General features: G+C 35.8%; 1 protein-coding gene across 1 annotated transcript in view; it reads left to right on the top strand.

The window, feature by feature from the left end:
- Hcn1 (hyperpolarization activated cyclic nucleotide gated potassium channel 1) overlaps window positions 1-24960 on the top strand; it is a 374350-nt gene extending 349390 nt beyond the window's left edge. The window contains exons 7-8 of the mRNA XM_005082780.4: window positions 9513-9677; window positions 13300-24960. Coding sequence (XP_005082837.1) covers window positions 9513-9677; window positions 13300-14204 — 1070 coding nt within the window. The 3' untranslated portion in view covers window positions 14205-24960. The remainder of the gene's footprint in view (window positions 1-9512; window positions 9678-13299) is intronic.
- The last annotated feature ends 2766 nt before the right edge of the window (window positions 24961-27726 follow it).

Raw genomic sequence — 27726 nt, 5'->3', positions numbered from 1 at the left:
TCCAGGAGCCAAACTGATCTAGGGCCACTAAGACTGTTTCTTTAACTTGACTAAAGAAAATTTAAGTATAGTGTTGGATTATGATGCCTGAATACATGTAATTCTTTGGTTCACTGATCTATTTATTCATTCATTAGCAATCTGTCCCAAATTGTTATGTAAGTGACTATTATAGGTAGCAGTAATGGAGTTAGAAGAAAAGAAGCAAAACGTCATCCTGCCCCATCACAATTTGCATTTTAATTTTTCAATAAAGAAACAAATGGAAAAATCAATACATCTCAAAGTTGTAGATGATTATAAATACCTTAAAACAGTAATAACAATTTATAGATAAGGACACTTCAGTGCTCAGCATTGTTCCAGTCATATGCCGCTTTACCTGATTTGGACTCGCCTAGCCAGCCATGTGCCTCGTGGATGAGTCATTGAAATTAGAGTGAGCATGTTGTTCAGAGCTTTAGTCATCACTTCACATGGTAGATCATTGTGATGACTCAGAAAAAGCTGCTTCTTAGTGTGTGTGTAGGAAATAATAGGAGCTATCCTCGGGAAGGTTCCTTTTGAACTTTGAAGAGCCAACAGCATACAGAAGGAAATGTCAGTGTTGTATTATGAGAATGTCGCTAGAAGCGTTTGCTGCACTTTTCATTTCTCAGGTCCTTTACTTAATTAGTTCTGCCATACTTCCTAGCTGTATGTCAGTGTCTTTGTCACCATTATCAAAATTAAATCTCATGTGCTTTTTTCCACATTCTTCTGCCATTTGTAAAGCATTGTTTTCTCAGTCAAGAACTCTCAGTCAAGACGTACACTACTACCAATAATTTTAGTGTTTTTCTATCTTTTTACTCAGGGGGATAGAACAATTTTGGAATAACCCAAAGTGTAACTTCACACTGTTATTTCTAAGACTGGAAAACATTTTTCAACCTATAAACTTATTTTCTTTGTTAATAACATTCTTGGAGACATATTACCAATCCATGAAGGATTTCCTTATTCAAATATTTTTATTTCTGATTTTAAACAAATTATATATTGTTAATTGGATCAAGTGAAGTTACAGCAAAGGCTCTCCAATTGAAGAGCAAAAAACTACCAGAATAATTAGAAAACATCCCTATAAAATGCCAAGATGTAGGCTTTTATTTTACATGTGGTCCCTGTCACAGATTCATCTTCTTATAAACAAACTTTCAAAAATACAACTGCATTTCTTAATTTAGTACAAAATCTGTGTAGAAAACCAGTGATAGGGTTTAATTGTAGGACTGTTGGTCTAACAGTTTTCTCAGAACTACCTTTTTTCAAATTTCATTTATTTTAGATTAAGTAATAAAACAAAAATTATACAATGTAGATTTACTTATTATCATAATTTAATGCTTTTTCTTTTTAATTATTTATCATATTTTAATCAAAAATAATTTTTCTGTAAAATATATTTTGATCACAGTTTCCCCATCACTCAGATCCTCCTAACCTCTACACTCTTATATTTCCATAGTTTTTTCTCTTTCTATGAAGAAAACAAAGAGGTAAACGAAAAACAAACAAGAGTACAATAAAATAAACTAACAGAAAAAGTAAATAAAGAGCACACAAAACAAAACACATATACAAGCACACTCATATATACAAAATTCATAAATACCAAAATCAGAATCCACAATATACAAGCAAAAGACTACTAAAGAAAATAGTGAGCAAATAAAGCAATATTCAATAAAAAGTATCCAAAAATACCTTTGAACTTGTTTTGTGCTGGCCATCAACTGCTGGGTGAAGATGTAAGAGAAATACTCATCAATTACCAGTGGACATGCAAACTTCTATAACTGCAGTGAAAAGCAGTCTTGTAGTTCTTTAGGAAGCTTGGAATATATTTACCTTATGATCCAGCTATACTAGTCTTGGGTATGTGCCCAAAGGTCTCTGCATCTTATTACAGACATATTTTTCTCATCCATATTTAAAATTAGGGACCACGTAAATACCCATCAAAAGAGGAATGTATTATAAAAATGTGGGACATTTACACAATGGAATATTATTCACCTGTTAAAAAATAAATAAATGTAGCCAGAAAAAAATCATTCTGAATGTGGTAACCCAGACCTCAAGGGACAAATATAGTATATATTCTCTATATGTTGTTGTCAGTTAGCTTTTAAGATTTTGATAGGCATGTTACCAGAAAGGTTAGATATAAAGTAATACATTAAGGAGGAAAGGAGCATCTCCCAGGGAAAGGAAACTGACTACAGAGTTAGAGAGAGATAGATAGAGGAAGACAGGAATAGGAGGGTGAAATAGAGATGGGAATTGAAGAGAATGGAATAAAGGAAGGAATGTGAGGGCTAACACTTAGGGCCACTTGGTGGGTCATATTGAAACACACTACAGGAGAAAATATAATAAATAATTAAAAAGAAAAAGCATTAAATTTATATACATAAATAAAAATATCTAAATGGGACCACCAAATAACAATGCCCCAACTAGACATTTCTCACCACCATGTGAAAACTCCTGCACCAGAAATGAATTACATATATTTGAGTTGTTGGTCTAAGACATTCCGTGGAAAACTTCAAACAACTTAGGCTGACTATTGCCAGGACTCTTGTTTTCTCTCCACAAGATAACAGGAAGATCCTATTGCTGATGACAACACCTACACATCTCACCAAACATGCAGAAGTCAAGATGGTGCCTAACTAGAGCCTTCATCCCTGTTAGCTCATTGTTTTTTATCTATTAACTATTTTATGTGCCACTAATAAAAGTTTCTAGTGATGTAGGTTCTATTGTCAATGAAAATTTGAATCTATATACAAAATAAGTAAGTTAATTAAACATTCCAGGGTCATTTATATGATTACTATTATTACATTGATTTTGTTGATTAGTTGTCATAAAGAACGATGCTGCTGGGATTTGAAAAGGATCAACAGATTCTTAGCCAAAAAAAAAAATCAACAGTATCTTAGCTTCTTCAGGATGTGTTTTTGAGGGTAGGTATTTTTTAGTTGAAAGATCTATTCACACAGTAACTTTTTATGTTTAGCTTTCACAGAATGCCAGCTGGGGATGACAGAAACTTGAATATTGGTTTTCCACTCGGTTCATGATCTCTCTGGCTCCCCACCCACAGTAGTCAAAGATCTCAGTGTAACCTAATAAAAGGAAAAGACAATACGAAAATGTGGAATCTGCTAGCTAAAAGGATACATAAACTTATGTTTCCAAAAGCATTTACATCTAGAAATAGGTTTGATAGGCATATTCTGAGAGGTGGCTTAGGATTAAGTTCAGAGTTTGTACTATGGAAAGCACGGGGGTTTGGGTGCAGGAGATGAAGCATCATAGGAATTTTAAAGGTGGAGTTTACAGGTAATCAACTGCTTTCAGGAACCACAGTGATTCCAGTGACCCAGGACCCAGGACCCAGGACATGGAGAGAGGGTGGTACACCAGGCCTGTCACTCATGGACAGTTGCATCTTCAATCATTCTTTATAGAGAGCAATGACAGGCTTCTTTACTGGTCTTCATCTGATGAAAACCTATTGCTGCCAAGCGTTCTCTAGTCAGGTTACTAATCTTGTATCCACTCATTAGAACTGTTTTTCTGAGTTCTGTGATAAAATATGGCAACTTGCACACACAGGACCTTTCAATAGGAGCAACTAGGTGAATTTAAGGAAAAGTTTCATGAACTAAAATTTTCTCTGAATGCCAAAGTTTTGATTATTTCACCCAAAATAACCTTTTATCTTCACTCAGAGGACAGCTAATGTTTTCCTTTTATGTCTAACTTCAAATCCATGAGTTCACGATCACCTGTCAAGTTCAGTTGCAGCCTCATTTCACTGTGACTATTTGAAAATTTTGCTCCCATGCTCAGTGCAATGGTTTATGCTCAGGCAAATTCTTGTAACTCATTTATAAACTTATCAAAGTTTCTTTACATATTTTTATTTCGACTACTAAAATCCTCCCTTCCAGTTTATTTTGCAAACCAAATATAGATGAATATTCTTGTGCCACAAATGTTTGGTAAGGAATTTGCCTTTCAAAGAAAGATGAGTGATTTTTTTCCATGCAAACCAAGAGGTTTGCCATTTTCTGAAACAGTATTTTACATACAGACTCATTCCTGCTGTAACATTATAGGTGACAATGAAGTTTTCTGTATTAGATGATTGTGCTCTATACCAAGTCAATCTACAATATTCCTATATTCTTATATGGTTGATGACTCCTCCCTCAATAAATAGTGTACCATCAACTTGTACTCAAGATTACTCCATACCACTGCCATGTTCTTACTTCTGTTTTCTTTTCTGTCTTCTTCTTTCCCCTGGCCTATCAAATATTGTCCCTCTACCTCCTTTCAAGCTGCTATAAGTCCCTTCATGTTACTCCAGGAAAGCAAAACCTCTCTACATTATGATTAGTGATGTACCACTTAAAGCCATATGAAGTAACCAGAAAAAAATGTATTTGTAATGATTTTTCTAAGATTTTTAAAACATAGTTCTTGGATTTCTAATGCTGGAAATATTGGTGTAATTTCCTCATTATGTTTCCCTTGTGGCTTCAAAATACTAGTAGTAATAGAGGAGGGATTGCAATTATTATCCCTTAGTTTTTATTCCTTTTGTTTCTTTTATCCAATTTGTTTCAAATAAGGATACTGGATCCAGATGTAAATCTGATAAATACAATTACTTGTTTTCTTAAAAACTTATCCCTAGCAACAACTTGGAACTTTGGAAAATGCAGAACTTCGATCTGTTATAGATTAGGAAACCCTAACATGCTTTTTAATGAGGTATCAGATGATGGCCCTCTAGAAATTTGAGTTGATCATTTATTTTTGTATTAAACAAACCACAAAAGTGTACATTTAAATTTTATTGTCATGTAAGCACACACACACGTTTCAGTGTGTGCATGAGGTGAGAGAGTTGGGTGAAGTATTTGAACGTCAAACATGTTTTTTGCTGTAGTAGGCTTGTCTAATAAGTGTACAGTGAGTCTTTTCTAAGATAGAGAGGTATTTCTGTAATGTTTTTGTCCTATTTTATATGAGCATATTCAGCAACACAAGGAAAACAGAGATGACAAGAAATCGCTTCACAGAATGCATCTGAGGTTTCTAAGAGTTGAAATCTTTGATGAATTTTTCAAGAGCTGGCTGCTTTTTAAAGAAATTTATAATGCAAGGTGTTTGAGTAACTTTTAAAAAGTTGGGTGTTGACAGATTTAAAATCAAAAGGAAATAACTGGAGTGATCTGGTGCATTTTTAAAGCCGGTTAGAAACAAGAAGTCAGTGGTCACAACTGCCTTAGCTTTTATATTTTGTTACATTTATGGCCATTGAAAATTTAAATCCATGCATGTTCCCACTAGCTAACACAGGAATAACAATTGCTGTTTCTTATTTAACGGACAGATTGCTAAGAATTCATAAGACAATCAATATCTAATACTTAGCTTACAAAAGGTTAGTAATGTAAATATGTATTTCATAACTGTTTATGAACAATACCATGTAACGCTGATTTAAATAGACATTAGACAGCCAACAGAGTCACAATGAAATGAAAAGGCAACAATGCAAATTAGAAGAGGAAGGGGAATGAAACTAAGTGGTGAAAACCACAAACTTCAATGAAACATACGTATAGACAACAAAGGAGCATGTTGTCACATCAGAATGTTTGTATTCAATCGGAATGAAATGGGAGTCGTGTGACTTCTAGAAGATGGAGCCAATGGCCCAGCAGTTAAAAGCACACACTGCACTGACAGAAGACTTATTTATATCTCTTAGAGAAATGAATCAATTTAGGGTGAGAACTCTGATTTGTTTAACAAGCCAATAGCCCTAGGTGATCTAAGTAATCATAAATAACAATTGCCAACAGTGTAGGAGAGAAGACAGTAACTGTAAGGGTTCATCCATGGGCACATTCAAATTGCCAAATCATTGTTGGAAAATGGCAAGACTATGTATTCTGGGTCATTAGAATATTTATCATGATACACAGTCTGTCTATGTATCCTTTATTATATCCATATTTAAAAATTTGTCATTCTTAGTCTGGCTTATAAATGTAAAATTGGATTATATAATACAAAACTGGTATTTAATGTTCTGTCCTATCCACATTTTTTTATATTTCTTCTCAAATCTTTTTAACATCCAAAATACCGCCACAAGACAAGCCTGATATGCAAATTGGTAAATCCAGATGATAGTGTCTCTTATGACATATGGAGACAATATTTTGTTAGTCCTAGTGTAACTAATAGAAAGACCAGAGATATAATAACTAGGAAAGAAAAACAAAGGGGATTTTTTTCTGACATATTATGGGACACTTGATTAGAAAGGTAAGAAAATTACCTGAAAGAAATAGCATTTTGCTTCACAATGGATAATTACTCTCATTTGATGATACTGAGATTTAGGAAATGAAGCCAATATCTCTTTGGTTACAGTGAATAGCTGAGTACAACATTTCCCATAAATTCTAGGACTTAAGCAAAGCACCTGGCTTTAGAAAGTCTATCAGGAGTTCCTGATTTACTCTCTATCACTGGGATGCCAGACAGTTAGCAAGGTCAGTGAACTCCTTCTGAGTTGGAAAATGCTTGATGCTATTTGTTCTACCTCGGGAAATATCTGCTTATATAGGTGACAGTAATGTCAACTGGACTTAAATGTTTAGGATCAGGGTTAACGAATGTCAGCAAGAAGAGCATCAGGCAGATAATGCATCTCATAGCTAAAGGATTATTAAAAGTAGTCACACAGTGTGCTAGGGCAAATCTAATCCCTCAAGCTACAGTCTTTCTGACGCTGAGTTGAGCTCAGCTTTCTAATGTGCCTGTGACAGGGCACATTACTGACAGTTTTCATCTAAGACAAGCTCAGTAACTTCTTAGCCACTCCTGTAATTTCACTGTAAAGCACTCAGGGAAAATCCTACCTACATAAATCTGTCAAGTTCTCATTATTTGAAAAAATATAATATATTTTTGTTGAATAGACTCATCACTAAATACATTTGTGCTGAAGATCTTCCTTTGGTATATGGAACTGTAAACTGAATCTGAGACCATGTGCATGCTACAAAGCACTCTTCCACAGAGCTACTCTGTGGTCCCTCACTAAAAGAAGTGTTTCTACTTAGGTTGTGCCTACCTAGGTTCTCAGAAATGAACAAAGAGAAACAGTGGACAGTTGGGGAAACAAATAGAATTTAGAAGACATGTGGACCTTTTCATAACTTTATATTTTAGATTGCAGGCTTATCAGAAATTCTGTTACACTTCTAAGTTCTTGATTTCATCTTGTTTATGGAATAAATTTAAGCACCTCAAAGCAATTGAAATTTTCTACTGATGATTTATGACATATCTATATCTAAGAAAACACTGGTAGATTTTCTTTGAGACCTAGCAAAAACCTTAGAGGTATTTTGTGTGGCATAAACTAGTACATGACAATTTCTACTAAAAATGTGTTCTATCTAGCTGGGGAGCTGGGGTTGTGTTATCTAACAGAACACAGGGTCATAGTTTCTTTACAGAATGAAAATTTAGATAAATAATTCATTTTGTAGACTTTGTTGCTTTTTGGCTCATTGATTCAACCAGCAAACATTGAGCAACTATTATTTACCATGTAGGCACTGTAGATATAAGGGCTAATGAAACTTGATAGATGAGATATGAATAAAATCTATGCTACAAAATTTGATACTAGTCAAACTCTAGAGATGTTAATTGTTACTTTTTTCTATAATGTCCAAAGAATGTTGGTAATTTTCTGGAACTTTTCTATTAAAAGCCATCAGTCTGGGTTAAAATTGAGGACTTAAAATCCTCAGGTCCATACCCTTCATTCTATACCAAAACAAGGAATTTCTTGTAAACCATGAGTATTTTGATGTGTGTAGTTGGATTACCAGGAAATTAAATACTACTGCTAGACTAAACCATCATGGTCAGATGTTTCCTTTCAGATTCCTGGGGAAACAGAAGAATGCTGTCTGTTTTGTTCATTTTTTTTCCTGTTTGCCATCTTGGCATCTATCCCCATATTTTATTCATATAAATAACTATAGCATATAAAACAGTGTAAATAGCATTCTAATTGCACACTATTTCTATAGCTTTATGTGTCTGGTAAAATCCTTCACTCAATAGTAGTGATGTTTCGAAAGCTTCAATTATATAAGAAACTTTGTGATAAAAGTTTATTTATATTTGTATGTACTTGTTTATGTATTTGTCTGCATATGCATACATATCAATGGACATGTGCCATTTCACATGTCTAGATAGAGGTCAGAATACAATTGTGTCAGTCAGTTCTTTGTGTCTACAACATGAGTTAGCAATGGTAGCAAGTGCCTTCACCCAATGGACGGACCATCTCATGTGCTCCAAACCAGTCATTTTATATTTTTGGTTGTGAGCCTAGCCTTTAATGGCTGAGCCATCTCTCCAGCCCTAAACCAGTCATTTTAAAGACAAAAAAATTAAATTACTTCCAAGTATTACAAAAGGCAAAGCCTACAAGAATTTATTTAATTAATAAAACTTTGAAAGTAATGTTTTATAGATTAGTTAGCAAAATGGAAATTCTCATTAGAAACATGAAGTTACCATATTTTGAGGATATTAATTTTAGTGAAACATTCTTGAGTGATATTTAGTTAGGAGACTGCATCTGCATATTTGAAACATTATTTTCTTCATTCTAATCCCCAAAGGAACACATAAAGTATACTAAGGTATTCTGTCAGACCCTCATCTGAACCTCAGCTCTGCTTTTATTTTTGTTGAATATAAACTTTCTGAGCCAGTTCTTAGACTGGCTTTTGATTCTCTGAATCATATTCTCTGCTTCCTGCCCCCTAGAGTTCACATCTTCTGATTTATAATGTTTTCTTTCAGATTCCTTTATGGATTTCTTAATGGCATTCAAAGAAAAGCTGCCTTTGTTTTCTAGAATGGAAACTTTCTTCTCTCCCATTTGAACCCAAAGCCTTCATTGTATTAAAACATTTACAGTTTTTAAAATGGGCAATGTCCAGTGACAGACAGTCATACCTGAAAACATACATACATGCTATATGGAATGAGCAGGCTACATTTAGGAATGAGCATGTTTGTACATACATATATGCATGTAAAAGAAGTGTGAAATAAGAGGCCATGAATTTGAAGGAGAGTAGGAAGGACTGTGTCCAGGGTTCAGAGGGAGGAAAGGTAAAGGAGAATTGTAATTATAATCTCAAATATAAAATTTAAAAATGAACAATAGTAATTGGATGGCTTTAATATCCAAATGGATTTCCTGGTAAGTAGAAAATGGATGCCTCTAATCATTGACTACTCACATGAGACTTTTTAATTGTTTGAGGCATTCAAAACGTGGAAAAGATCCTTACCAATCAAATCATTCTCCCTTCTTTTTACAGAGATTTGCCTCCTGACCAAAGGCCGACGCACTGCCAGTGTTCGAGCTGATACATACTGTCGTCTTTATTCCCTTTCGGTGGACAACTTCAATGAGGTCTTGGAGGAATATCCAATGATGAGAAGAGCTTTTGAGACAGTTGCAATTGATCGACTCGATCGGATAGGTACTCTTTAGCTTTCACTTTTCCTCAAGCACAATTTCATTTTAGTTTCGATTTCTGTGCATAGATCCCTTGTTAATTTGTGTGAAAAAAAAATAGCATACGACCAACCGTTGAGTAAACAGTTATTTAGAAAGACTCAAGGACCTTCCTGTTCCTTCTAAGTGCTCTGGATTGATTTGTTCATGTCTGTTTTCACCAGCCATGCAATCTGATAGCCCAGGTGATACCACTTCTGTTTGAATCTTCAGGTAAAAAGTACTAGTACAAATTCCAGATAGCACTACAATAGTATTACAAGCCAATACCATGAGTCTATATTACAGCCTAAATTTTATCATAAGGTTCTTTTTATCTTTGTGGTCCAGTTTTACATTTTATACTTATATTAAAAATTAAAAATTTACACAATTTAATCTGTCTCAGCAGAAACATCAAAATGTTCGTAATACAGACTCGAAGAGAATAAGCTTTTGTAGACATGCCCTACATAGATGTTTATTTTGCAAACGTCAATGTTGTGAAGTCTTTTATGCTACAAAGCAAAAATGTATTAAATAGAACTTATTAGTTATGCTAAAGATTTGTGTAGTTTCCCCCAGCAAAGTAGGATCACATTGTCTTGCTGTTAAATTTGCTAGCTATCCCAGAATATGCTGATAAGATAGTTTGAGTTCATTCTTCCAGCTTTAACCATTTTGTCCGCCTTACCTTTCCTTCCCCTCTTCCTTGGCGTAGTTCTGCACTAGATTCATTATTCAGCTTAAACACTGTTCCCTGTAGAAACTTTTCCTGGCTTCTCACCACATGCTAGGCAGAATTCCCTTGATTAATTCTCATATAGCCTTCTACATTCTTCTCTCACAGCACTGGCTTTGTTATAGTAACTAACCGTAATGAATGGAGAGAGCTTCTTTAACTCACCACTACACTTGCAATACCTGGTCCACAATGCATGTGTGTTGAACGGGGAGGAAGGGAGAGGGAACAAATACACCTGAAGCAGATGCAGTTGGGATCAGTCAGAAGTAAACAAAAGCTGTCTCAAGATTTTCATCCTTAAAATGGTAAAGTCTTAATGTTTATGACAGCCTCTTTCTTTCCCTCGATATAGCACTGAATGCAAGATTTGGAGGGCCAAATAATAGATGAGGTAAAGTAAAGGTACTGTGGGGACATTATCACAGGACACAACAAACATACCAGAAGTTCATTTTGACAACTTAGAGAGTTCATGGGACATAGTCATCCATAGAGATGGCACCCATGAAATAAGGAGACATTCCTAAAAGCAGGGCTTGACGAAAGACTTCATTTTTTTCTTTGTGAGTGTTCATATTAAACATAGAGACTAACTTCTGAATATTTGGGATTGGTATCCTAAATCAAATAGACATCTTTAGATAAATGATTAAAATCTAGTATATTCAGTAATTTATATCAATACTGTTCATCTTCATTCTCTTAAAAATTATAACTCATCAAAAAAGTTACATGAAATGGTCTAATCAATAATACAATCAAGAGCATTGTTAGTAAGCAGGCAACTTTGTGGTTTTGACCCTGATAAAACTCAAACAGTGCATTAAAACCATAATAATCATTTTAATTCTTTCCATAGATAAAGATACTTTAATTATGAAGTGTTGACTGTTCAAATACAAAGCAGTGTTGTCTATCTCACTTTTGAGATCAGCACTTAAGTATTTGTTGTAGTTAGTTAAGGCAATCGATCAAATAAACATCTGTATTTATTGTTGATACTAACATAACAGACTTTTTTCTTTAGGAAATAAGAGGGGCTTTGAAGAAAGGAACAATGACTATTTTGGTAATGACATAAAATGATCACATTTCTCAGCATCCAAGAAAATTATCATATGGTGCCCTGTTGCAAATATACACAGCTACTTTTGAAGTGGAGCACTATTTCTTCATTTTTCAGTTACCATGATCATTTGGTTATTATTATTTTATTTTTACATATATGTGTTCTTTTTATTGAAAACAGATTCTTCTCTCATATTATACATCCAGGCCAGTTTCCCTCTCCTCCACTCCTCCTAGACACGCTATTACTCTCTTCCCCCAAATCCACTTCATCTCTGTCATCTCCTTTCAGAAAAACAGCAGTACCCCAAGAGACAACAAACAACACAGTAAACATAATACAATAAGGCAACGCAATCCAACAGGAGGGAAAGAGTCCCAAGAGCAGGCAAAAGAGTCAGAGAAACACCTGCTCCCATAGTTATGAGAATCACAAAAACACCAGCCGCAACATAGGCAGAGGACCTGGTATAGACTGCTGCAGGCCAGGTGCTTAATACTTCAGGCTCTGTGAGCCCATGTGTCTGGCTTAGTTGATTCAGTGTTCTGATGTCCTCCATATTCTCACCTATTTTTTATTTTTCACAATGTGTGATTGTTACTAATTGATATTCTGGCAGGGAATGAGAAGCTATTGCAAAACTCTCAGAAACATATTATTGGAATTGGAACTAAAGTTTATTTATGTCCTGAAGTGAGTTGAGAGATTTGGAGATATGTCTCCCCACCACACACACACAGACATCCCTGTACTTAGGAGCATGCATGCGCATAAGCATCCTCTGAGGAAATTTGCTTGCAAATGCTAAATCTAGACCCCAGGTCAGGTTGCTCATATGTAATTGGTATTTGTATTTCTTTTTTTAAAGATTTATTTGCTTATTACATATGCACCAGATTGCATTGTAGATGGTTGTCAGCCACCATGTGGTTGCTGGGAATTGAACTCAAGATCTCTGGAAGAGCAGTCAGTGCTCTTAACCTCTGAGTCATCTCTCCAGCCCCTTGTATTTCTTTTAAAGCTCCATAGACAGAAATATTCAGTGCCTGGCACTGGTCAAAGGCTAAGTCTCTGAGACAGTTCTTCATGAAACTGTGTATAAAACAGTATCAGATTCTACAATTTGGATTTGGCCCAAGGGAGGGCCTTCTACAGGCACCTAAATGATTCAGGTGAAGCCAATTTGTCATCTGAAGCAAGGCTTCACCATCAGAATGTCTTCCTTTCTTCACAACCTCTTTTCTTTCTAACCCAAATTTATAAGTAGTGATCTTAACTTTCCCATGCCATAAATTCAATGAATACATCTGCTTCATGATCCTGAGGATTGTATAAATGGTTCTGTCTAAAGCCTTTTGTTGACTATGTGTCCCAAAGGAAATGTTCCAGTGTTGTCTCTTAGTCTCCATTGCCTTGTCTTGCAAATACAACTTGAAATAAAAATAATGATTCCAGGCCAAGACTGACCCAAACAGGACTTCTCTACTCCTCAGATTATGCTCCTATTACAATTTATATGCTCCTATTATGCTCTTTTATAAAGCAGCTTTTGTTTTTGCCATCTTTAGTCTTTCCTGTTTTTCTTAAGTAGTAGGTGACATTTCTAAGCAGACTTCTGCAACATTGTACACACGGTAGAAGTTTCACTTCTGTTAGGTGGTGACAGCTAAGTTCTTGACTTCTAAACCTATGGGTCTTAATGCTGAGATACATCACCCAGGAGTAGCCAGTCTCGTGTGGCATTATCAGTTCCTTTCAGCCTGTCTAAGTGCCTATTTTTTCCTTTGCTGATAGGCAAGAAAAACTCCATTCTCCTTCAGAAGTTCCAGAAGGATCTAAACACTGGTGTTTTCAACAATCAGGAGAACGAGATCCTCAAGCAGATTGTGAAACACGACAGAGAGATGGTGCAAGCTATCCCCCCAATCAACTACCCACAAATGACAGCCCTGAATTGCACATCATCAACCCCCACCCCAACCTCCCGCATGAGGACACAATCTCCACCTGTCTATACTGCAACCAGCCTGTCTCACAGCAATTTGCACTCGCCCAGTCCCAGCACACAGACGCCCCAGCCCTCAGCCATCCTCTCACCCTGCTCCTATACCACAGCAGTCTGCAGTCCACCTGTACAGAGCCCTCTGGCCACACGAACTTTCCACTATGCCTCTCCCACTGCTTCCCAGCTGTCACTCATGCAGCAGCCGCAGCAGCAGCTACAGCAATCCCAGGCACCGCAGACTCAGCCTCAACAGCAGCCGCAGCAGCCGCAGCAGCAGCAGCAACAGCCACAGACACCTGGTAGCTCCACACCGAAAAATGAAGTGCACAAGAGCACGCAAGCACTTCATAACACCAGCCTGACTAGAGAAGTCAGGCCCCTCTCGGCTTCACAGCCCTCGCTGCCCCATGAGGTGTCCACTATTATCTCCAGACCGCATCCCACTGTGGGCGAGTCCCTGGCCTCCATCCCTCAGCCTGTGGCAGCTGTCCACAGCACGGGTCTTCAGGCAGGGGGCAGGAGCACAGTGCCACAGCGTGTCACTTTGTTCCGACAGATGTCCTCAGGAGCCATCCCCCCCAACCGAGGAGTGCCTCCAGCACCTCCACCACCAGCAGCTGTGCAGAGAGAATCTCCCTCAGTCTTAAACACAGACCCAGATGCAGAAAAACCACGTTTTGCTTCAAATTTATGATCTTGCTGTTTGTCAAAGCAGAAAAGAAATACTCTAATAGACAGAATATTCACAGATATTATTTTATTCTATCAAATGATAGATCCCTATAGCCTACTCTGAAAAGATATTTTAGACAGCTCTGGCCTTCATGCAAATGTAAAAACATATATACATATGCAATTAAATATATATCTATATATAAATGCCCAAGAGAAGTTCAAAAGACTTGTATAGCATTCAGTGTTACATGTCTTCCTTTCTTTAAAACCATTAAAGAATTTAACCTGTTGTTGTAAGATCATTGATTTCTAAGCCACTTTTACTTAATTCCTTTGATATATAAATATATTTCTCTCTTTTATGAAGAGTCCTTGAGGTCAATGGAATCAAAACTCAGATTTTGAAAAGGCAACTCCAATTCATTCTAGAACAGCACCAATCAAAACTTTCTTTCATCAACTGTACCTCTGCATCTAGATTGTTAATTATGCGGGATGAAATAACCAAATCCCAGTTTATAACTCTAAATTGTATTTTGGTGCTTTAAATTTTGAGTTAAGTGAAAGAACACACTACATTCTCAGCCACCATAGGAGACTAACATTGCCACTGCTAAGGCTCTCTCTAACCTCAAACATGTTCTTAGATTTGACAGAAAGGTGAGGAGATACTTGTCCTCACATGTTATTGGACTTTCGTCAAGACTAAATTAATGTTAGCTGTAAATAACTTTTCCAACCCAAATAAAAGTAACTATTCTGTGTTGTATAGAGGTAAAAGTCACTCACTGTTAAGAATTTAGTTTTATGCCTTCACTTCAAGAGTAAAGCGTTTTAAATGTCACAAAATCAACTGTAACGCAATGGCTTCAGACCTACAATATTATTTCAACTTGCAATATTTTATGCAAAATTGTATGCTTGAATCTACAAATTGCTTGTATTACACCAAAAATTATTACTTTTCTTCCTTATTGACATAATCAAGAATCTGAAACTAGTCCTGGCATGCTTTTTGGGGCAAAAAAGTAGATTCCAATCAGTCATTGTAAGAAAAGGCTTACAGTATTTCTCACTTCTAGACTATATAACAATTCATTAATTGCCTCTTTTAGAATTCTTAAAAGGCTGAATTGGATCTCTGACTTTAATCTAGAAGTGAGGTTTTCACTTTAATTTAATATTACTGCTGTTATCATCATTTAAACAATTATTTGCAAATCACAGCTTGGTTTGGAGTTAAATGTGTTGTGTGTCTTCATGTCTAGCTGGTAGTTTATTGTGATGTTAATGTGAAGAAATAAATATAATATATCATCACATCTGTTTGGAAATGCACATTTGCCCTCTGTATATTGTAACTAAGCAGTTAGTAAATCTTAAGGCATGTGGTAACCAACATAGTCCTTAGATAGACAGGAGGTTTGTTTTTATTTAATGTGCTGAAAATAGTGTGGACGTAGTAATAGGAAGCAGGGGTGAGGTTGAAGTGTCTGTAAGCATTGTTTGTCTGTTTACTTGTTTTCTTAATTCTTTCTGTGAGCATCAGCCTCTTCTTGAGAAGTCCCTTAGTGAACTGTGTGCTTACTGCATCCCACACATGTGGGGGATGACTGGAACACAATGGGATGATTCCTAATGTCTGACTTCCGTAAATAACTCAAGAGAGTGACCTGAAGTGAAGGTCTTTAGAAACACAGGCAGAGATGATTCACTTAAGAATGTATAGACCACACATTCTATTGGGACAGAACCTCTAGATAGATGTGAGGATAGAAAACAAAAGCAGAAACAAAAGCTCTAAAGTGGATCCATGTTGCCTGTTATGCCTTTTACGGATCTAACACCCATGAAACCAAAAAGGGTTGTTATGCTTAATTGCTAACAGTTCCTAACTTGTGTGGAAGTAATCAGCAATGTTAGGCATGGTGACATGCTGCTGACCAATGACAGCCCATTGGGAACGATGTAAGGGAGAGATCGTTTGTCCTACCTAGAATCTATGGGAAAGTCACAAGGCCATTTACATATCAGTACAAAACTCCTTTATTTTGTTAAAATATAAAAATTAGCTCCAATTTATTAAGATCATGCACTAATCCTTTAAACTATTAAAGGTTTACATTTGACAGGACTAATGGGTTTGGTAGCAAAATATTTTTTATACGTAAAAAATTTTGAGCACTATTGGGAAACATCAGCAAAATTGAATTGCATGATCATTCTGTGCAACCATGAAATTTTTATTCACTTTGTTCTAGAATGGACAAAGAATCCTAAGGTTTATATGTTAAACTAACAAAATGGTACAGGGTAAATTATATACACATATGTATGAATGTATATACATTTAGATTAAGAAGAAAGCGACGTACATTCCTGTAATATAAAGGCACAGTGCTAGGTGAACATGACTTTTTTTTCTCTGTACATAGTTAAGCTCAAGTGTGGAGTTTTAATCTGTACAGAAAGAACTGTATTATTGATCTTTTGCTGCTGACAAGATAAGAAAATATCGGATCCTTACCACTGTATGACCAGGGAAGAGTTAGAGTAGAGCTAGAGTATGTCTTTTGTCTTTGCTCAAAGCCATACATATAAATATATATAAAGATTATTAATAAATACAACAGAAAATAAACTAAAATTATGAATATTTTATTTCATTGTTGAACTCTAATGAGATGCTTTGCTTTGTTGATAAGTATACATTTCCTTGTCCTTCTGTCTTTGTATAATTTCCAAAAAGATTTATTCTTGAAAATCACCATACAACTCTTATAACACAAATACACAATGAACATTACTTAAACAGAACATGGATTTCCCAATCATCCCTTTGTCTAACTTTACCCATGTAGTAAATCTCTGTTTATTCTATTCTTTACTCTATGCTTCTTTAATACATGGTATTTGTCCAGTTTCCAGTCACAGCCATGTTTATATCCTTGGATAAGAGGATGGTTTTTAATTTATGTACAGGACCTGTTTTCTTTGGGCTTTTCAAATGCCTCTAATGAGTCTTGTCACAACGGGTGTAAATAGTGAAGTACTCTTAAACACAATGAGGAGAAAAAAATGTGTTTTGCAATTTACTGGCATCCTGGAGCACACAGCCTGCCTCCAGGTCTCTGTGGCCTCCATGAGGGAACAATGACTAAGTGCATGTCATCCTACTCTTAAAAGATGATTATTATACTATTCACAGACTTAGGTGAACACAGTATTTTCAGGATACTGCAAAGGAAAAACAAAACAAGTTATTCTATTCATTCCACAGGACATGAACAATTTAAGCAATATGATGAATTTAATCTTTTAAATATGTTATTTTAAAACTGTAATTCTCACGTTTCACAGTACAAATCATTTCTAATAGTCTTTCAGGATTGTTGGGTAAAACTGTCTCCATCTATTCTTTACTGACTTAGGGATTTTTATTTGATAATTTTACTATAATTTCTCCTTTGGATGTTACTTTCCATATTTATATAAAACCACATGACTAAGATTTTTCTCACTTTTATCTCCAGCATGGTAGAGTATGTGTCATGCAATGCAGTTATTGGATAGGTTACTGTTGCTGTTGTTATCATTCATGTTCACTAACTCCAACAAGGATTTACTATATGCTAGGCTAATCTACCTAAAAATTTATCAGTCTGTGCCATGAAAAATGTTTATTCCTATAATATAGTCAGGTACTGAGCTATACTGAACTTTGAATACTCAAAAAATAGTCATGAAATATGCAATCGAATATGTGGACCAAATTTTACCTCAGTTCTTTTAACTTTGTTCAAAATAGTTCCCAGAATTTTTGGAGATTGCTTTTCTTCCCTGAGGCAATTGACATCTTCATGGATGGGTCATTTTGACCTTGTACACATTCTTAACTTAAAGGTATAGGAAGCATAAAAACATCCTGGTGGAGCAAGAAACCCATCTCCACAAAAGATCACTTCCTTCTGATTCAAGTCTGACTTTTTGAATATTTGATTGCTTTACACTTTGTGCAGTTTGACCATGAAATGCCATTACTACCTGTTACTGAAACAACCTCTCTCTAATTCGAGGTGATGAGGAATGGAGAAAATTGTCTAAGCAAATCTGGAATTCCAGTGATATGAGTGACATATTTGTTCCAAGTATAATTTTTGATTTCTCAGATGACTCAAAACAAGAAAAATGTTGTTTTATAAAGTCAAAATTAATGTGAGAACCATAACCTATTCCTAATTAAGACAGGACCTCACACCACCCTCACATGACCATGCCGTTCTTATTTTACCATAATCCCACCCCTGTTCCTTGGCCAAGAGTGGATGAGTAGTGACAAATGAAGACTTGAAAACTTTGTTGAATGAAGCCTTGTGAAGACTTGTCCATGTCCTATTATGAGACTTTTTCAAAGATAATATTAAAATAAAATGTATGCAAGTCTATGAATTTATTTCCAGGATCCTTGATGTGGAATGCCAGTAGAAAGAAAAAATTATGAAGAAAGAATCTCCATATAATGGTAAATGAAACTTGCTTCTAAATGTGAATGTTTAATACAGCACTGGTAACTGGCAGTAGTCACATCTCACTGAAGCTGGAATGAGCCATAGATTAAAGAAAACTATTCTGAAACAGTCAAACTGGATCTAAGTCCTTTTAAAAAGCCATTTTTATTATAAGGCCAAAGGTTTTATAATTTTATATTTTATTCTTAATTTTATGGAGCAATGAAAGGGTACATGGTGAATTTGTGTTTTGCTAATGTGAAAAGAAATAAAATTAATTTGCGACAGAGCAAGAACTAAGGCTATTTGTTACCTCACACTACTTGTGAGGCTGCTAGGCCAGAAGAAAGATCCTTTGTGTGTCAAAGAGTGGGGATAATTGCAGGACACCAAAAATTCACCAGTTTTGCATGTAAAAACTGTACAGGTGAAAGGCAAGGGCATGAAGAATCACAAATGAAAATGCCTTAGAATATATAACAGGGAAATGATTTGGTTTCAAATGAAGCTCTTTCCCCAGAAACGACTTATGGTATCCTGTTCCACAGACTGAAAAATGTAGACATTCTTAGGGGGATGTTTCACTTCTAATGTAGCATAAATCACCATTCAACTCAATGAATACCAGCTCCTTTATTATTCTGAAACTATAATTATTTTGTTAACATTTGAACAGGCTATGCTATTTATCCAGTGGACACATCCACAAAAAATAAGTGCATACAGCACTTCTTCAAAAGTAAGGATATTTTTATTTCTTATATTTCCTAGGCAGAAATAACAGCCTTTTGCCAAGATTTAAGTTAAAATTTTATTATATTAAGCATAGATTTCTACAAAGATAATTCAGATTTGTAGAAGCAACATATTATCTTAAAACATATTTTAGTTTCTGTATATAGTTTAAATTGTGGCAAACCCCTCAGAAGCATGAGACACAATTTTCAAGGAAGTACTCACATAAGTCATTTGAGAGATCAAACCAATTAGCCCAATGTATAGCCTTTGCTTCTCAGTATTTAAAAACAAAAATTGCTTGCCTAACTCCTGTAAGATATGTTGCCAAGGTCTTACAAAAAATTCTATTGATAACAAGCAATTCTGAATGCCTGAAATTATAATATTCTGATATTTAGCGTGAAATATTGAAGTTCAGTCATATTAGATATAATTTCATAAAGAAAATATTTGTGCATAGACAAAGTAACTTATGTCTTCCATATATCTCTATTACAATGATCCAAAATATAGTAACCATATTGACTCGCAGATGAAAGTATGGAAAGGTGCAAGCAATAATGTCCCTCAGAGTAAAATGCTGGACACATCCTGAAACAACATAAATCAAATTCTGTTTGACATCGCAATCAAGAACAGCCTTCAGGGTCAGTGCCAAGTTAATATAAATATTCAAAATTGTGATTTATCTCTTCTCGGCAATAGCAATCTCATTTTGGGAGGTAGCCAAAATTAATTTCAAGCCATAGTTTCTCAATCTGATAAATGATCATGTTATCACCACTGTTTATGGTAAGAAGCAAATTGTGGTTTATCTTCTGTGTAGTTCATAACTGTTCCTAAAGGCCTAGAGATGATCTGAAAGCATTGGCCCATACAGGATCACAGAGTCTGACTATGCACGGTGAAAACACTGTGGTATTTACATTAAAAGGGTTAATGACATCTCAGCTTAATATATAAAATATCTAAAAATAGTTGTAGCTCCTTAGAGGCAAAAACGACCTGTGTTAATTTTGTACATCTTTTTAATGGGATGAATATTTACATAGGACACTCTGTGTTTCTACAAGTAAAAGCAACTTTTAGTTGCTTAGAGGAACTCTTTACATTGATAACAGAGATAAAGGGGGCTATCTTTATATTAGCCTTTTTCAAAAGTGCACAAGCAAAAATGTATTACAATGCTTTGTTACTCCCTATACTAAGTATGAATGTTGGCCAGTTTTATGATTACCTGTGTCTCAGTATTGTAGGCTAAAGTTGACCAGATTTCTAGTAAGATGACAAAGTTTCTTTCTACACTGGGTTGTTTATGAGCAAATGAAAGGGAGAGATGGAGGGATGGATGGATGGAAGGAGGAAGGAGGGGATTTGGCTTAACAATATTACTTTTTTAGTCACTTGATGACAGATTATTAACTTCATCATATATTTTGAAGTTAGTTGGATATGGAAAAACAGCCCAGTGGAAATCTTGATGTTGCCAGAAAGCTTCTCAAGCATTTTATTAGAAGTGATGGACACTTTGCAAATGGGCATTCAAAAGTGTTCTAGAAAGATTCTGGGTGTTATTTCATTATAGTCCTTCTTTCCTGTAGGTCGATGGTTTCTCAACCTGTGGGTCATGACTCCTTTAGGGTCAGAAGGCCCTTTCACATGGTTCATCTAGTCTATCTGAAAACACAGGTATTTACATTATGATCCATAACATTAACAAAATTAGTTATGAAGTAGCAGGGAAAACAATTGTATGGGATTCTGCACAACATAAGGAAATGTATTAATGGGCTGCATTAAGAAGATGGAGAATGACCACTTTTGATAGTAATACATTACAATCATCCAATTGACTTCAGTTGGTATGTCTGCCCAAGAAATGAGGTTATGGCTATAATCTTAAACAACTTCGAAAACCTATCCCAAGGAATTCCTACCTATCAGCTTCAAACACCATATTTCATAAAACATCTATTCCTGTGATAACAAAATTTGGAGTTTCTGGCAAGAAAATTTTGATATTTTAATGACATTATATCTCATAATTATGACTCCATTATCCATTAAAAGCTTTACAGGCTTACTATAAATAAGCATGCTATGTCTACAGAAAATTGTAAGCATGCCATTAGTCCTTTATTTTATATCTGAGAACAGGAAAGAAGCCACCAGCTAGAAAAAGAAAAAATGCACATTTCAGATATTAATCTGCTTTTATAATATATAATTGCAGTTAATTTTCTTCTAGCCTGACCAAGAATTGATGTGTAACTCACAAACAATGTCTACAGGCCTCAGGTTCCAAAGTAAACAAAAGGTCATCCAATTCCAGTACATGAAAGAGAAAGTGACACAGATTAGTAGCAGATGTAATCTGAATGCATTGTTCAGTATTCATTTCTATTATATGTTGTATTCAGCGGTTGTGCTAAAGGCAAGTAGAAGCATAACACTGACCTGGTAAGGAAGACTACTTTAAAATACATGATATAAAGGATTTTTTTATTGTGTATGGGGCTCATTGTTGTCATCGCTTAACATTACATCCATTTCTGATTTTTTGCGGAGTATTTCTATAGATTATTTATTCCCTGTTTGCTTTCTTCACCATAATATATTACATATGTGCCTTGTATAATATGAAAAATAATCAAATAGTCATGGGTTTATTTAAAATACACTTAAAGATGGGTACTTCAAGTCAATATAGTCATCCTAAAGGAAGTCATAAAATATGAATAAATTTAGAAAGAGGTAGAAGGGGTTCATCTGAAATTGCAATAAAAAATGCAGAGGTGAAGGAGAAGCTGCCATAGCCTCAAGACCGAACTTTAAATCCACAGAAATAAAAGAAACATTGGAAAGAAACTTGGGGGAATAAAACAAGATCCATGTGTATTCGTGTTTTGAGACCTAATCTTATTTCTACCTTCTGCAATATTAACAATGGTGTCATCACAAATCCTAAGCACTTAATTTCAAGAACAGTGTGGCTACTGGGAGAAAGGAAAGTGTTGCGAGAATCCAGAATGTAGATAGACCAAAAATGTACCTTTTTCAATTGAAAAGAATACCTACAAGCAAACAAAGGAAAGACAGCTTTGTACCCTGGACAGAAGCATGAAGTGGCAGAGTATGATTTAGACACACAAATGCACAGAAGGCCTCTGAAGTGCCATGGTGACAGGGTTTCCCACAACCCCAAGTGAGAGCATACAATGCTAACAGTCTTCACACAAAAACTACACATCAAAGGGGTGCCTTCTTTCCCCCAATTACTCTCTTTTCTCACTGTAAACTAACAGGAGGGTTACCCGTTTTTGTTCTCGTCGTGTTCAGTAATACTCTTCATGTGAAAGGTTTCAACTAAGAAGTCCAATCATTAGAGAGTGGGGGTGTATATGGGAATAGCATGACAAAGATTTGCCCAATATAATTGTCTCACAGTATATATATGTTAAGTTTTAAATTATTTTAAGTGTTCTTCATTAGTTCTATCCATACTGTGATAAAACATATTTGTAAATATGTAACAATTTTTCTACCAATAACTCATTTCAGAAGAAGAAACCATGATAAAATCTTCCCCATAAAAACTGGATTGAGAACTACTATCCTCAATGCAAAGGCACTTTTTTTCTATAATTTTTTATTGCTGAACATTTTTATCTTTTTTCTTTCCTTTGTGTTTCTCCTTTCTTTCTTTCCTTACTTCCTCTCCCATAGTGTCTATATCTAGTTTTCTATTTTATGTTGTTTTTCTATTTTCATATTGCTTTATAATCCTGGCTATTCTAAAATTTACTGTGTAGACCAAGATGACGTTCAAACTTGTGAAAATCCTTCTGCCCCCACTTCCTGAATGCTTGGATTATAGGTAGATGCCACCATTCCACATCATACATAACGTCTTGTTTTATATGAGAGTGTGTTACCCAATAAAAACGTATTTAACTTAGAACAAATAGAATGACTAACAGGAAAAATTACTAAGGGAAAGAAGTCATATTAATTTGAAAACATCAAATGGACTGACTGTGCTGTCCACAATTTCTTACATCAGATCTATAAATCTCAATACTAATACAAGGAGAAGCATGGATCTTATTTAATAGTTACCATAGTGAATGAAGCTTGCACATTTCTGTGAGGAACTGGAAATGCAGCCAGAGGCATACTAATGGTAACATCTGAAGGAAATCTAGTGGCACTTTTACATGTATTGTTATTTTCATGTTGTTTCGAAACCTTCTATCTAGTAACATTTTTTGAGTATGTGAATTTCTTCAAGTTCAAACTAAGCCATTACTTCAGCTTGTTGTTTTGGGGTCCTATTACTTATCAAATTCATTCCTTGAATAATAACATGTGTCAAGAAATAACCTGGCTATTGTGTATATAGCTATGATTTAAAACGAATAAAAATGTGGGCTAGACAGGTACCTGGCTTGGTGGTTAGGAACATTTAACGCTTTTATAGTGGACCTGGATTCATTTGCACACGTCTGATTGTTATTGTAGTTTCAGGAGATCCAGGGAACTAATGTCCTCTTCTGTCCTCCAGCGATATCAGGAATACACACATGTACCCAAACAGATGCAGACAAAACTCCCATGCACATAAAATAAAAACATACAAATCTATTTTTACAGAGAAAACAAAGGTTTGTACTCCTGTTAAGTTTATGTATTTAAAGAAAGAAACAAGTGATAAACAAATAAGTAAAACTGTAGACAGAGAAGAAAGCACTGGAGGAAAGAGGTGTCGGGGGAAGAGGAGGGAGTGCCAGGAATAAGGACTGGGAGGAGATGCTGTTTCCAGTGCTGTCATCAATGATGATTCATAAGAGAGAAAGTGAACAATACCAATGTACACAGACAGGCAGACTATCTGAGAGCCCAATGCCTTTCTGTGACTTGTTATTAAAATTGTAACACAGGGATTGACATCATTAGTACCTTCAAAAGTGTTTATTAAGAGCAGGTTCCTAGGCCTGATGCCACACAGGCAGCAGTGTGCTCTCTGACAGAGTCCATGGGAATGTATTATACTATGGAGAAGCATGAACTGGAAAATTTTAAGAGAGACAAATGAACTGTCAGAGATATTGACATTTTTGGGAATGACACATCACATAAGAGATATTGTCTACACAGGGAGAGTGAGAAGGCTTCAGATAAACATGCAGAACTTGAAGGCCACAGCCAGTCTTGCATATCACCATTTTATCCTGGACCATGCAGAACTTACTTTGATTTACATTCTTTTCCCCAGCCTATCCCTGGCACTTCTATGGAAGCAGAAAAAAGAAAATGAAGATATGTTGTATTATAATTTCCTCACTTTAATTAAGTCTTGCTATCACAGCCACTAAAGTTTCTAATCTAACATTAATCTGCTATATTTTCTTTCCAACTACTGTTTAATGTTAACAACCACTCATTCTCATTGTAAAAATAAGTTGCCGAATGTTCTGTAACTGAGCTTCTATTTTCCCATTAAATCTAAGCACCTGCCGTGTTTTAAAAGTCTGGCTATATTTCTTGGCTCTACTATCTATTCGTGTGTGTGCGCTACTTACATAGTTGTACAGCATCTCATCTTTCATTATTATATTGTTATTAATACTTCTCTCTCTCTCTCTCTCTGTGTGTGTGTGTGTATGTGTATGCATGGGTGTACATGTGAGTGTAGGTGTGCACACCCATGTAGAAACAAGGGATCAATATCTGGTGTCTTTATAGTACCTCAGCTTGTTTTTTAAGTTTATTATCATTTCTTTCATTTATTTTACATATTGACTACAGTTTCCCCTCCGAACTCCCCTCCACACCTTGACTTTTTAACAGGGTCCCTCAGTGAACTTAGAAATATTCATCTCAGCACAGGGTTTTAAGTATATACTACCAGATAGAGATCTTTATATGAGTTCTAGGGAACCTGACTTAGGTAATCATGGTTGTAGAGCAATCACTTTACACACCAGTTCATCATGCCCCTCCACAGTGTGTGGTGAGGGGTGGGTGACAAATACAGATAGACTGAGAGACAGAGATAAAGACGGAGACACAGAGACAGAGCAAAATGTGCATGTGTGTTTAAGTATGCAAGCCTGACCTAACTCATGTGCCACTATATGAGTGCTCAGAGGACAAACTTGGGTGTTGATGCCTGCCTTTCCACTTCATTTTCGATGAGATTTCTTCCCTGCTATATAAGCCAGGCTATCTGTTCACCGGGACTTCTGGGGACTCTTTGTCTACCTCCCATCTTCCATAGGGCACTGGACTACAGACACTTGTATGCATCCATTTCACATGGATTCTTGACACAGGTTTTTCAACTTATGCAACAAGAGGTTTTGTCCACAAAGCCATCACTCCCTCCCTTAAATTTTCTTAAATGTTGAGAGAGAGACAGAAAGGAAGTTTGGCTCATCAGTTAAAATCACCTACTGCTCTTGCAGAGGACACTAACTCTATTCTCAACACCCACAACATAAGGCAGGTCACAGGTGTCTATCACTCTAACTTCAGAGAGTACCTACATGCATGTATGCATACCTCTACACAGACTCACAGATATACACAATTAAATGCAAATTTAAAACATTTGTAAGAGGAGCTTGGTATATAACTTCTGTCTTATAGGGTTGATATTAGGGAACTCCCGCAAAATGTTTTACTCAAGCACTTGGCCCATTTCAAAATTTTATGTGCAACAACAAGAATTTTCTAAGTCCCGACACGATGAATTATGCAGGACAGACCTGTCACATTAGCCTTGCTAGTGGAAAGGGCTACACATGAAATTCAGCTTCTTTGCAGAGGAACATAGACCTAAACTCAGGGCATATAACTATGGACCACACACTACAGGCTTTAGTATCCAGTCTGATATTTCAAAATGAGTTTTATGAGCAAGTGATACTACATAATCAGTAGTCTTTGTGGCAGCCAATCATAGGGTCAATGAGGCTTGTTTCTTCTATGTATTCTTAGACAGAATATGACAGGAAAACAATGTTCCTAGATAGGCACAATGAATTCAACAAAAATCTTACTAGGAGTATGTGATGATCGTGGAGTAAGTAGTATAGTCTTTCTGCTTCTTAAACATATTGTGTGACAGTAGAATTTGTCCTGAGGTCTACTGTATGAAGAGTTGTGCTCTAATAGCATACTGTGTATAACATTTTTGTAGTTAAATATTGCAACCCTGATGGGGGATGTCCTTCTGTATATTGGTTGATGAATAAAACACTGATTGTCCAGTAGTCAGGCAGGAAGTATAGGTGGGGCTATAAGACAAGGAGAATTTGGGGGAGAGGACACAGAGAGAGGTGGCAATGCAGAGGCCATGTAGCTGCTTAGGAAGCAAGATTATCGGGTAAGATAAGGCCATGTAGAAATACTTATATTAATAGTCATGTATTTATAATTAAGAGCGAGCTAGCCAGTAAGAAGCCTGAGCCATCGGCCAAACAGTTTGTAATTAATATAAGTCTCTGTGTGTTTATTTGAAGTAAACAGCAATAGAACCAGGCAGAATAAGAAACTCTGTCTTCACAATCCCATATTTTCAAGATAGGAATCAGTAATTGGGCACAACTGTCATCATATTGGTAAAGTATAATGACTAAAACATATAACGGCACCTACACACATCTCCGTTTGGCCACACAGAGCCTTATCTTCTTTGTGGCTTATTTAGTAAGAGGCAGTTTTCTGAAAGAGAGCACATTAAGTTTTTCCCTTCTCTGAACAGCAAGCCCTATTTAAAAGCCAAGTGCCTGTTTGATGTGCCAAGAGAGATGACCACACTGTAACTGGAGCTCTGTAAGTGGCCAAGCATAGTCCAACTCCTCTGATTCACAAAAAGCTTCTTCAAGTAAGAATTTGACCTTCTTGCTCCATCTTTAAATTAAGGATAATTGCCAGACAGTTAGAAGTTAAGGAAGTGATATAAGGTCATTCTTTCTCTTTTCTTTTTCTTTCTTTCTTTCTTTCTTTCTTTCTTTCTTTCTTTCTTTCTTTCTTTCTTTCTTTCTTTCTTTTTTTGGAACTTGTGCTTTAAAACACCCGGCTACAATTGCAACCCTGCACAATCCTTGGGGTTGGCCACCTGTTCAGGCTGGCATCTGAACTCAGTTCTAAAAGCTTCCTTCACAGCATGGGTTGAGATTTAAACTCTACCATTATTTCATGGTTCCTGAAAAAAAATTAAGTAAAGCTGGGAAGAAAAAGAAAAAAAGCTCCCACTTCCTGACAGAGTCCTTTAATGTTACTGTGGTG

This window comes from Mesocricetus auratus, unplaced genomic scaffold, assembly GCF_017639785.1.
Source record: "Mesocricetus auratus isolate SY011 unplaced genomic scaffold, BCM_Maur_2.0 Super-Scaffold_100020, whole genome shotgun sequence".
Classification (NCBI taxonomy): Eukaryota; Metazoa; Chordata; class Mammalia; order Rodentia; family Cricetidae; genus Mesocricetus; species Mesocricetus auratus.
This window is presented reverse-complemented; position numbering and strand designations above follow the sequence as displayed.